This window comes from Centrocercus urophasianus, unplaced genomic scaffold (assembly GCF_019232065.1).
Source record: "Centrocercus urophasianus isolate 14NV4802_14NV808 unplaced genomic scaffold, USGS_Curo_1.0 seq_18, whole genome shotgun sequence".
Classification (NCBI taxonomy): Eukaryota; Metazoa; Chordata; class Aves; order Galliformes; family Phasianidae; genus Centrocercus; species Centrocercus urophasianus.
Window position 1 is genome coordinate 16798421 of NW_024884733.1, and position 13260 is coordinate 16811680.

Genomic DNA, 13260 nt, shown 5'->3' on the forward strand with positions numbered 1-13260 from the left:
TATCTCATGTCAAAAATCTCATCTGTAAATGATTCTACCTATGTGCAGTAGAACAGAATGAGGAGAAGTGAGGTCAGTGTATAGGTAATTATTGTAAAAAAAAAAAAAAAAAAAAAAAAAAAAAACATGAAATAAGAGACTACCACCTCCTTTTTTAACTGTCCCAGGGAGGTTCCCAGGTAGGGTAAATGTCACATTAAAACTTCCAGCTTGGGGTGCTGGCTGAAGAAAACTTCTCTGTAGAAGAAAGTGTTTATGATAAGGTTTTACATCTAGTCCAGCTAGGGGGATTATGTGTAAAGCTTGGCTGTTTCCTTAGGTACTCAACACATCTAATAAATACCAGATTACATATGATATTTGATGTTATTGCATAGCACGTTTGCCCAGGGAGATTTTGGATGCCCCCTCCCTGAAGGTGTTCAAGGCCAAGCTGGTTGAGGCTTTGAGTAATATGGGCTAGAAGGAGATGTCTCTGTTTGTAGTAGGGGGGTTGGAGCTAAAATGACTTTAAAGGTCTCTTCCATCCCAAACCAGTCTATGTTCTACTTGTAAAGTCCATGCACTATAGAAATAGATGGTGTTTTGGCCTGTGGTTGACCTCTAGTCCTGTTTTAAGGCATACTTCCAAACCAGGCCACCTTGTGTCATTTTGTGTTTAGGTTTAGTAGGGAAGGCACTGATGTTTGCTGGGAACCTGGTGTTGATGTGATTAGCTGCTGCTTTTTCAGGCTGAGGGATCCCTTGTTAAATCGTTTTTGGCTGATTCAAAGCATGGTAAAGGTGGTAAAAGGATAAATACCTTAGTTTTCCTGTTGTAACTCTGTAAGAAGCCTTCAGTTTGATGAAGGAAGTATAAAACTGCTTTTTTTCTTCTCTGGATACTGTTTTAAGAATACGGGTTTTAAATCCCTGCTGAGGGTGAGCATGGCTTGTCTGTTTCTCTGGCAGAGACAGAAGCACAAGCTCCTCAAAAACAAATGACGTGTCAATGGCCAACTGCAGAAAAGATAAAGGATTCCAAGCATTGTGAATATTGCAGTCAACTTATTTAATATCCTTTCATTCCAGTTTCTTTCATAACTTTAGTCTTTGCTAGTCAAAATATAAGTTGTTTAGTTGAATACTTTCACAGTAGTATGATACAATAGGTTCTGCCATATTCCAATATAGTCTGGCTTACCTGTATGTATTACTTGCCCTCTTCTTCTTCTCCTCCTTCTATAAAACAAGTTTCTCAGTCAGTCTTTTCCATTTCTCGTTTAGATCATCGTTGTCTTGTCTCCTTTCAGCTATAGTGCTGAATGAAAGAACTCTCTGATTAAACAAGTGGAGAATCTGTGATGTAAACTAAATTTCAGATAAAAGAAGAGCAAAGAAAAAGCATCCTATTAAGGGCAAGCAATAACCAGGAGTAAAAAAAAAAAAAAAAAAAAAAAGGGGGAAAAATCGAGCAGAAAAAAAGTTCAAGGGTGATAATGAAAAGGATCGGAGCCCTTTTGGAGAGTAAATACTTTTAGACAGGTATTGATCTGATGGGGAAAAAAAGAGCATATGCTCTCCATTGTGAAATAGCACTTATGGGGGTGATGCACGCAGGAACAAGGTTACAAGTAGTGAAGAGAACCAAAGCATTTGTCCATGGCTGGGAAACACACTGAAAAATGAAAGTCTTGTTTGTCTTTATTTTAAATGCCAGTACCCCAGACTAAGAGTCAACAGGCTGAAATACAGGAGTGGTTCAGAAGAGTAATTGTGCTCACTGAAGTCAGCAAAAATTTTGCTATTAACTGGTTGTCAGGGCTTCACTACAGGCTTTACTGTTGTAGTCTGCTGCTGATTGCAGAATTAAACACATCAACAAAAAATATGTGGAGAAATTGCTTCTCCTTTTTTCACTTTCTCCTGCTGAAGACATTGCTATGGCCCAGAGTTGGGCTTGGAGTAAGGGGCACAGGTGATTTTTCTACCTGCCTGTCTAGTTGAACTAGATTACTGGGTCATTTCACTAAATGGAAGAAATTGAATATGTGTAAATACAAATGTTCTCTTATTGTTTAAGTGGAAGCTATGCACTAAATCTTATAATTCCCTTTTTTTTTTTTTTTTTTTTTTAATTATTCCTTACCTGTTGAAAGGGAAAAGCAGTGAGCATTAAACTTACTAGTGATGCTGGAAATAGGAGAATATGGGTGTAGAACAGCACTGGCTCTGCAACAAGGTAATAAAATAGAGGTGATGAGTAACAAAGAAGTATCAGGAAATGGTACCATGTAGCAAACATCACTCTGCTGTTAACTGGTGCAGGTCTGGAATAATCCCTCAGACCTCAATCAGGATATGCTGATTTTTGTATTGACATAAATTGAGTCAAAATGTATTTGGGTGTAGTCTGCATGTCCTGAACCATCTTGGGTTGTAACAGAATGCCTGTGCATGCACTGCCTTGTACCTGTGCTGAGAAGGTTGTGATAATCCTTCAGTATTTTAGCAAAAATATTCACTGAAAGCTGTATCAGTAGGGCACGGGTATTTTTCTGTAATTCACCAAAGCCAATCAGACATCTTCGTAATATCTCACAAAATTAAATTTGATTTCTGACAGTGACTTTTTTTCCTCAACTGGATGCTTTCTATAAGTCTTGCTGGACTCACAGATATCAGTATACTGAGCACGTTTGTGTAGCTCAATGGTAAAAACTTCTGAACTGTTGTTTGTCTGGAGCTACCTTTTTGGCATTAATTTACTGGTTTGATCTGGCTGAGCATATAATCTACTTTGCTTCTTTGTGTGGCACAGAGCAGGCAGCAGCATGCTGATTCACCATTTCATGGAGAGGTTCTGTACATCCTTTTTCCTGTTTTCCAGTTTTGGAGGATGACAAAATGCAAATATTTGATGTGAAGCAATACTTCCCCTTAGTTCCGTAAGTGTTATCAGGGGGTAATATAATATTAAGCAGGGGAAAAGTTTATTCTTCACAAAGAAATGGTGCTGGTATTTCTAGACGTGAATTCCCAGGCTGAAAGCAACTTCATGCTATCCAAGGAGCACATAAGAAAATGAAGAGAAGTCAGTGTTTTCAGTGTTTGCTAGCAGATGCCTTCTTAACCTTGCTCACTGTTAATATTGTGGACTCACGTGAGGCACGCTGGCTGGTATGCAAAATGCTTCAAAAGCAGCCTGTCTAGTTCTGCAGTGAAACGTAAGAATATGGAGTGGATAACTTTTCTCTGCAAAATGCTTAAAAAGTACTTAAATTTATTAAAAGGGCAATTTTGTCTGTATAATAAACTTGCAAGCTTCTAGAACCTGGTTGCAACTAGTTGCTGGGAGACTCCCTTCCAAAGGCTGAGGCTTGTAAACTAGTGTGTAAAGGATCAAACCACACAAGACTAGTGGTTTCTGAATGATTCTCCAGGCCTTGTATAATTTTTCTGCTCCTTAGAAATGTAATTTGTTTCTGTTTCCTGATAAATGCAAATCAAATATTAACTGCTTACATCTTAATCTAGTCATCATATTGGGGACTGGAAAGAAAAAGGGGAATTGTTTGTGTTTTATCAGGGCAACCAAGAGTTTTTCTGTGCGTATGTTTAACAAATTAATCAGCCTACTTTAGCACACAATTGCTTAGATCAATAATTATTCAAGAAACAATACTGCCTTGGGAAAATCTATAGCAATAAAAAAGAAATCTAGATAAATTGAATAACCTTTTTAGGCAGATATTTATCTCCAAAAAGAGCTTTTTTTTTCCATTTTTTTTTTTAAATTTCTATTCTTTAGAAAATGCATTTCTGAATAATATATAAAAAAATAATCAGATTGTTAGTGTTGAGTCTAGAGTTCAGGGTGGCAGTGAAATAAAGCATTAATGGACAGAATTCTCACATGTATAGCTGGGAAGATTGTTAGGTTTTAAATATAAAGTCAAAGTGGCAATATGAGCTGAATCTATGCATCTGTACTCTAGTGACAACTGTTGCCATTACTAGTATGAGCAGATAGCAGGTTCTAATTAAAGTTGCAAACCAGAGGGAATAGACATTAAGAAAGAAAAGAATAATTCTCTGAATAAATTGCACTTGATTTACTAGTTCACAAAAAAGGTCTGAAAATTAGTACCTGAAATTACTTTAAATACAACATCTATCAAACCACAGAACAATAATCAAGTCAGCCTAATTAGAGCACTTATAGTTATAAGCAGCATGTAGCATGTTTCTGTCTTGATGTGGGGAGACCAAGCAATCCCTTAAGTGCCAGTTAATCTCCAACAAACTTTTGCTGAGACTTTGGTGAACCCCCTGCACCAGTACCCACTTCTTTCAAGTGTTGGACTGCCTGGGGTGAAACTGCTGTAGTCTTTCTGTAGCCACGTGAAAAGCAGTCTCTGCACACACCATGAGTTGGTTCATGAAAGCTCCTGAGTAAATAATGTAGTGCTTGGTAGGACAAGTTTGGCTCATAAATGAGTATTAATCTTCCTTATAGATATCACAGTTATACTGATTTCTTTCTTAAGAGTGCTGGCCTAATGAATACTCTAAATATAACTGGTGAGCATTGGGTGGATATATAGGTTTGTATAGGTGATATTCCTTTAGGTGAGATTCCTTTATCAATGCTGGGGTTGTGAATCACTGGTGCTCCTGGATGGATGTTAATGCCTTGCTTGTGTTGGTGGGTCTTGGCAGGGAGGGGGTGCTCTTAGTGCTGGGTGGTGCATGGAAAGGCTGTGCCGAAGCAAATGCTTAACTGGATTTCTTTTACTAAATGCGCTGTTTTCTTCATTTTCATTGGTTTTGTGAGTGGCGGAATTCTGGTTACTGAAAGAATTTGTTTTGAATCAATCCAGCTTTGAAAGTCTGCTTCGAAAATGTCAAGACATGCTTGGAGTGATAAATTTCTCAACTGTTGGGGATCTGGCAATAACTGTAAAATGAAGTATTTAGGATGTTAACGTGAACTAATAACTCTAAAGTATTATAAATTTTTTTGCTAAACTGAAATACTTTGAACTGCCCAGATAGATGGACACAGATGAGATTTTTCTGTCCTAGCTGGTGGGGAGTGTGGTTAGCTGCGTTGGAAGTTAGAGCAAAATTAATCCTGTACCTTGTTTGATAACTCCTTTATTTTCTTCCCCCATCTCTGTGTATTCTCTTCCCTCTTGGGTTTTGTGAAACATGGCTGGCGCTGCAGGCAGCTTTTAATATGCTTGGAAACCTCTATTGGTCTCCAAGTTGGCACATGTTTGTGCTTTGTCATGGAGCTGTCTCCCTGTCACCAGCAATTTCAGCTACTGTGAAGCTCTCCTCAGAATTTCAGCAGGTGGGCTGCATGCCCTTCTCAGACAGCAGTGTGACTGTAACAGGTCAGGAAGAAGTAGGTCACTATGAGTAGCTTGGCAGTAGTGTGCTGAGGGGCCATGCACTCTGGGCAGCCCAGCTGTGGCTCAGTTTTTCAGCTAGAAGCTCTGTGGAGCCTGTGAGCTCTGCTGGGCCCTGAGCTGCTGTGAAGCCTGGCCCAGCTTTGGCGTTTCATTGCTGGCACCCACAGTCTCTGTGGGCTGTGTGCACTCAGGGCAGTAACTTCAGCAGATGGAGAGAAGGGAGTCTCTTTTTTTTAACCCAATGCATGGATTATGGCAAATGGAGACCTCCCTGTCACACGTAAGAAGGGTAGTGACTGTGCTCACTGTCTCGCTTTCACCATAACCATGTGGCTGCATGTACAGAGCAGCAGGAATTAAGAAAACAAAATGCAAGGTTAAAATTACTTCTGCCCCTGAAGTGACATCTGTTGTGCCTGTGAGTTATATACCTTGGAATTTCACTGCCTAAGTTCCATCTGAATTTCACTTTGAACAGGCAAGTACTTTTTGCTCAGACATCACTGTCCTCCTTACGTGTGACAGGGAGGTCTCCATATGCCATAATACATACATAGGGTTAAAAAAAAGCATGTGGTTTAGAAGAAGCAGTGCTGAAAGAGATGGATATAGTCAGGGCTAGAAAATGGTGCCTCTCTAATACACTGAAGTTAAGCCAGTCATATGGCTGATGTAATTTATTTGGATTTTAAAAGGAAAAATTCTTGTGAAAACATGTCTACCAAGAGGCTACTAAAGCAGAACGGAGTTTGGGAAGTTGAAGTATTTGTGTTAAAAATTAAGGGGTTGAGCAGGATTGAATGGTCAGGTTTTCTTTATCAATGGCAATAGGCTAATGATATAATACCCCAACACTCTGTATTAAAACTTGAGCTATCCGAAGAGGGGGATGAGCATGCTATCTGAGAGGTGGCAACATTTTCTTTTAACAGAGAATTACTTCAGTTAATCAGAGCTAGGGATGATTGGGAATGACCTGAGTTAACAAAGTGAATAAATGGGCCATGTGAAATGCAATGCTGATAAAGTTGGACACAGTTTTGAAGGAAGAATTGAAGTATCTTGTAAGCTTTCCTGGATTTTACATTAACTGTAACTATTTATGTTGTTACTTGCCATGATCAGCTTAGTAGGAAAAATTGTGTTGTGAATAGATAGTAAGAAAATATCATGTGGGATGAGGAGTGGGGAAGTTGAGAAGGACAGAATAGAAAATACAATTCCACCCATAAATCAACAAAAACAACCCAAGAATAATTTTGTGCTTGTCTTCTCTCTTACAGCATTCTTGAAATGAGTAATTCTGGCAACTAAATGATTTTGAAACAGAAGGAGTTTGAAAATAAGAACTTGTTTAGAAAGGAGTTGAGTAGTAGGAGATAGTATAGAAATACTTAATGAGTACTAGGAAGACTGCAAGCTAAGCAACTTCTATTTATCCCACTAATGCAGGAAAAAAAGCAAACTGGGCTATTCAAAGTGAGTGAAAATGAATTATTTTCATGAAAACCTTGTTAACCTTTGAAACTCTTCTAAGCAATCTGGAGGCTGAAAACTCAGCATTAAGCTATTTAAAAACTGTTCTTATTCTACAAGGCTAGAATGGCTTTCTCAGAGAATGTTTCTTATCAGTTTACTTCTCCTTAAAAATAAAACAACAATGCATGCAGATACTATATAGGTTGATGTGAACAGACCTTTCAATGTACCTATGTGTTCCTGTGCTCAGCTTTTCTGCCTAAGCTTCAGACTGGCTTGCAGTGCAGCAATTCCATTGTACCAGGTCCCCTACTCAAAGATGCAGAGGTGATGTGCAACAACAACAAAAAAGGTTAAAAATTAGATCAAATTTGCTTTGGAAGGATTCTCTTGATTAAAACTACTTATTCTGAATGTTATTTCTGCCACTGTGACTTCCTCAGTCTGGGATTTCATGCTGGTCTGTTATATGGAATGGTGCTTTAAATTTCCTTGCTGCTGAGCTGGGGCTTGTGTGGTTGTCTGCAGCACTGCTACCCACTCTGTCTGCATATTGGTGTGATCTGTTTCACATGCCAGGAATGTTGATGGGGTGCAGTTGAGATTAATGATGACATAATACAGTAAGAAGAGATATTAATGCTCTTAGGCATGAATTAATGAAATACCATTGAGAATTTATCCTGCATGAATAAAGGGATTTGGAAGTTGTCATTCTAAAAATCACATGAAGTATTTTACTGAAGGAAAAAAAAAAAGCTTTCTTGAAATGGACAGGGTTCTAATGAACACTTACTCTAGATTTTTTTGCCAGAGCTGGATGACCAAGCTGGGTCCATTAATTGAATTCCTACTGGTTATATACGTGAGGCACAAATCTCTTGCATCCAGGGCTGTGCTAACTTCAGTACAGAGCTGGATTCCAACCTCTAGTGTAGTTCTGGGGTAGAGACTCAGCATGCCAGGCAGCCATGAATATGGACCCATGCTGCAACCCCCTTGCTTCCTGGAATGGTAGCAATGCCCTTCATAAATGTGGAGGTCAATTGTCACCAACTATTTGAAAAAAATCTAAAGTATGTTTCACTGTGAGCTCCCTCTTTGAATGGCTGAAGTGTTTTGTAGGGCTACAGCAGAGCTGAAACTGAAGAACTGCTGATGTCTCCCAGTGCTTCTCACTCTCAATCATCCCTTAGAATGTGTGAGCTGAAACTCCTGTGAAGGTGTGTATGTGTATATATAGCTGTCTGCCTGTAGCTACTCTTGATTTTTAAAAAGCTACATTCAGAGAGAACTTTATCCTAAGTTGTCACATAATCAATTATGGAAGACAGGCTTTGTTAGTTTTGAGGCAAAATTGGGTAACAGTACACAGGGAACAGTTATTTTTGTTATTCTGTTAATGTCTGTTCAGTTCAGAAAGAAAAATTCCTTAAAAATTAGGACATAAAATGACACATATTTTATCCATAACTTCCGTCAATTTGAAACACCTTTTATTGTCTATGTAAGTGAATGTATGTAAACTTTATTAGTAATTTCATTTCCAATTTAAAAGAAGCAAAGGTGGATTGTAGAGTTCACAGATAAAGGTTAATTCTAACTATAAAGGTATTACCAGTGTTGCATTTCTTCATGTTATGGTTCACTTATGTAGAATTGAGATGTATTTTATATTAAACAATGCATAGCACCATTATACAACAGTTCACTAAATGCACATCCCATTTAATCTTTTGCTGGAATATAACTGGACTGAAGTTACAAGGAAGAATTGGATGGAGCCAGTAGGGTTAACACTGATACTAACAGGAGATTACTAGCCATAAGAAAATTACAGCTCTTCTGAAAGACAGTGCCTAAAATAGCAGCATATCCTTGGCACCATCGTAGGAACTGGTTAACTGGTGACCCTGGACAAACACTTGTTTCCATTAATTCTGCTGTCATTATTTTGCTATTCTTGAACTCTTCCTCTCAATTCTTCTGTCCTTCTGATCCCAAGACAAGATGGCAGGAACGTGAGAGAGAACACAAAGAAATTACAATAAGCTGTCAGCTATATAATTATATTGTAATCTACTACACTGAGAAGTTACACCAACAGAAATTTGGCAAGCTATTGACTGCTAGCTGCTAGCTAAACACAGGACATTTCACTATCAAAACATTAAAAGAAAAAATAAAAATAAAATAAAAAAAAACAGGCTTGCTAAAAAGCAACATCTATACTACAAAGAAGCTAACAAAAGAATTCCGGTGTGATACTTAGGTTCAGCTGGTTCATCTTAGGTTCATCAGCTCAATTTTCTTTTATTTTATGAATGCTTGTTACATTTGCAATTGGTTATATTTTTAGTATCACAATGCTACAAACCTTCCAGCATATAGTTTCACCACTGCTAGTTAGACAATGTGACACAAAGGAGTACTCGCTTGAATTAGGGTGGAATATTCTGCTGAAAGCTGGTGATGTTACTAGGTCATGTACTGTAATTACTTGAGCACCATGGGTTTAAATCCCTAAGACATGATTTCCTAGGTAGAAGGCAGCAGGTATGTTTTTAAGTTGCCAGGCAGACCAAGGGAATCATTTTGCTCCAAAGTGTCTGCTGGTATACCCTGAATCAGAACAAACCCTTACTTCACAGAGACTTCAGATTTTTTTTTAAAGCATCTCTATTTAACAGAAGTAAACAGTTTCTGATTAAATTTTAAATGACTTTGACATGAAGTTAGTAACTTCTAAGTATTAAGGAACTTACTGGCAAGAGCTACCAGTAGGATACAGTAAAGATGCCTTTGTCTTCAGTGATAACTGCTACAGTCACAGGCCTGATTACAGATATACTGAGGTTATCTGAGCTATGAGGTTACCTTTACCCAGGTATTTTTTTATAGAGCTAGATCTGTCTCAATACCAGGAATTTTTGCCCCCAGAATTTTTTTGAAATCCAAACTTTTTCAAAATGCACCTATGCAAAACTATTGTGCATCAATATATATTCCTAATGGAGCTTTATACATACTAGCAGTTTAGAAGCAACTTAGAATTTATAAGGCTTTCAAATGAGTTTTCGCTGTTGTCATGCCTGTATTCAGTCACACTGGCCACACATGAAACAGTGGCCTCTGTGATAATGAAGGAAAGCATTTTCGGAAGCTGTAACAAATGAAGTCCTTGGCATGATCTGTGAGAAGCCCTGGTCTTAGAGGGACAGAAAGAGGCTTGGGAACCAAGGAAACAAAGATTTCAGACTTCCAATTTTGCCACTTATTTGTAGATAACATCTTGGGCTGCCTTCTGCAGTTTTCCTGTCTGATAGAAATGAGGGCAGTCATGCTCATTTATCTAATTCAAAACGGTGATGGATTGATTATTTGTATGGCACTCTGAGTACTACCCAAATGCTGCTTACATTTTCCCTGCTACAAGAATATATCTTCATCACTAATAATTACTGCTAATTACTGTTGCTGAGACTATGATAGTGGTATTTTATTTCAATACATATGCCTACTTAAAAACTGTGTAAATATATGAAATTAGAGTACTTTTTCCCAATGACCCTGCTATGTCTGAATTTGATCCTATTTAATTGTGACTAAGGTAATGAATAGTAAAGATGAACTCTTCTGTAGCACTACACAGACAGTTTCTATTGTATTCTCAACACTTAAATCATAAAATGTAAAGAAGCCATTCTAAGCAGGATACAGCTGGGTCAAAGGACTTGCTGATGCCAATTATGCTTTGTACATAATAATGCACATTTTACCTATTTGGAAAAAAATTCACATTTATTTACTGTCAAACAGGTGTTAAACTTTACACTGGATATTAGTGATGGGCTCATTATTAACAAGTTTACACAAAGGGATGAAAAAAGCAGAATTTAGTTGAAACAATTTACATTTCATTAGATTTTTATCATAAAATAAATTAATTACTAAATATAGACAGGAATATGGAAGAGTAATAGTTATGTTTTATTTATTTTTTTAAAGGACAGGCACCTTTTATTCACGAGAAAGTTTGTGAGAAGTGTCCAGTGTCCCCTTTGCCCCTTACCACCCAACCCTGGTTAAGAATGAACAGGGAACTGAGTTACAATCTTTGTTACCTATACCAAATTTGTGCAAGGCTTAGCATAATTGGCTTCTAAAACAATTTTCTCCCCAAATTATGTTTTTGGCAATAAAAATTAAAAAAAGAAAAGAATAAAACCTAACTTGTCAAAGCAGAACACTGTTTACAGTGAAAAATAAGTGAAAAACGGGCAGAACTTGCATTTTAAACATACTACTGTACTATGAACAGAGTGTAAGAAAAACAGCTTATAACATATGTGCAACCAAGAGCGATTCACAATATTTTCTTCAAACTCTTAAAATTATTTTTAATGACAATTATACTTCAGTTGGACACAAATGTATTTATTTTACCCTAGCAATAGAACAAAATATAATTTCTTTAGCCATTTTTTTTCATGAGAACGGTTCATTGTACAGTTGAGGAAATATATGAAATAAGGCCTGTGGCTTGATTGCTAGTGGTTAGACATGTATTCAATCTTTGCCTTAATGGAAAAGATTTGCAGTGAACTGCAAACTGATGCAGAATATCTCTCCTGCTTTTGCAAGTCTTGTCAGGAATTGTAAGGTACAGTAAATTTGTCCCACAGGATTTTAGAGCCTACGCCTTGTATATAATACAATGTAGGCCTAGGAAAAAAAAAATGGTGCAGCCATATTTACAAATTTAGTTCACAAACTGCTGCAGTAAAATGGCTGGAAAGTGTTTTATTTCTTTTTTCACAATTTTGTTAAATTCAGCAGCAGAAGATATCTTAAAATACCTTGTTGGTATTTTCTTTGTAACAAATAATTCATTTTAGTATACTCTGTGTATATACAAAGTTTTTGTTTTATAAAAATTCACAGAACTGCGAGGTCCAGTCATCCCCATTACAGAGGAGAACCACAGGGTCAACAGAATTGTCTCTTCAAGCAGATACGAGGGAGCCTGCACGGGGCCAATTAAGTCTTTTTAATACTTGTACATGGCCTTTAATATTTCTTTGCTACACTATTAAAGGCTTGTCACTAGTTGCATTTGTCCTTCTCTAACATCTCCTTCTGGAATACATCCTTCCTTGTTAATGGGAATTATATAGCCGTCGCTATTACCCCTGCTGATTTGATAGTACATCTGAAGCTGATGGCCAGCTCCTAGATTTGGCATGCTCTTGTAGTAAACGTCCTCGTTTTCACTTCTCCTGGAAGGAGAGAGATCTTCTTCAACATCGGGGCTGCTCTCTGGGTACGGAGAGTCTCTGAGGTTGGGCATACTTGTGTAAAGAGAGTCTCTGTTGGGGGACTGGAGGTGGTCATCAGCCTCGGCTGTCAGCTGTGAGACATAGCTGTCAGTTCCCTCGGTCTTCACTTTCTTCTGGGGCTGGTACAGAAGGGAGTGAGTCCGCTGAGGAATAAGTGGGGCCTCGAGCTCTTTGTGGTGCAGCTCCAGCCCAGGGGTGTCACTGTGCATCAAAGATGAGGCGTCTGCCACGATGGCGTCATCTTCGCTGCTACTCCCACCGATCACAGCCTTGGCTGGCAGTGTGCGCTCCAGGTTGTGGTTCTTGCTGTTGCCCCGCAGGTTGTTGTGCACTAATTCTGAAATGATCATTTTCTCAAAAGCAGTATCATTCAGGCTTAGTCCACAGTCTACAACTTGCACACTGTCGTTATAGTCACCATTGCGCAAAGAGTAGCTGTTGTTGAAATTACCATTTAGCGGTAGAGTATCCATGGCACTTGTATCCCTGGCATTGTTCAGTGAATGTCCTGAAACAGAAAAGGACGGTTCTGGTTACTGCCTGATATGCGTAACACATTTTTTTTTTTAAACAAAATTCTTTAATGTAGTTCAGGACAAAGTTGTACTTGAAAGTAGGACTTGAGAAAAGTTAGGTTATTGAACATTCCCAAATGTAAACAGTTGCACGCCTTATAGGAAAGATGCCTTTATACAATAGTAACATGCATTTCCTGTGGGGAATAGTGGCATTTTAATTTCTTAATTTAATGTCATTTCTGTGACTCTTCCACAAGGAACTGTTCACTCCATGCCCTTGCATATGTAATGCAAAGCAATTTGTTTGGAAACATCTATGTTTTGAAGTACGTCACCATGATTTAGAAGAAAGAAAATTAACAGAATTTGTCCTAAACAACACTAAATTAAAAAGGAATTAGATCACAGACATAACTGAAGGTAAATGTACAACATAAACCCACATAACTGGCAAGCAACTACTTTAACACGTTTCTAACATTTTTCCCTTTTTTTTTTTTTTTTTTTTTTTTTTTTTTTTTTTTT

General features: G+C 37.9%; 1 protein-coding gene across 14 annotated transcripts in view; it reads right to left on the reverse strand.

The window, feature by feature from the left end:
- Positions 1-10660: 10660 nt before the first annotated feature.
- ADGRL2 (adhesion G protein-coupled receptor L2) overlaps positions 10661-13260 on the reverse strand; it is a 144112-nt gene continuing 141512 nt past the window's right edge. For 12 of the 14 annotated variants that reach the window (XM_042820048.1, XM_042820052.1, XM_042820051.1 and 9 more), the window contains one exon: positions 10661-12725. In XM_042820048.1, coding sequence (XP_042675982.1) covers positions 11971-12725 — 755 coding nt within the window. In that variant the 3' untranslated portion in view covers positions 10661-11970. The remainder of the gene's footprint in view (positions 12726-13260) is intronic. The other 2 variants (XM_042820060.1, XM_042820061.1) reach the window with 1 other exon arrangement.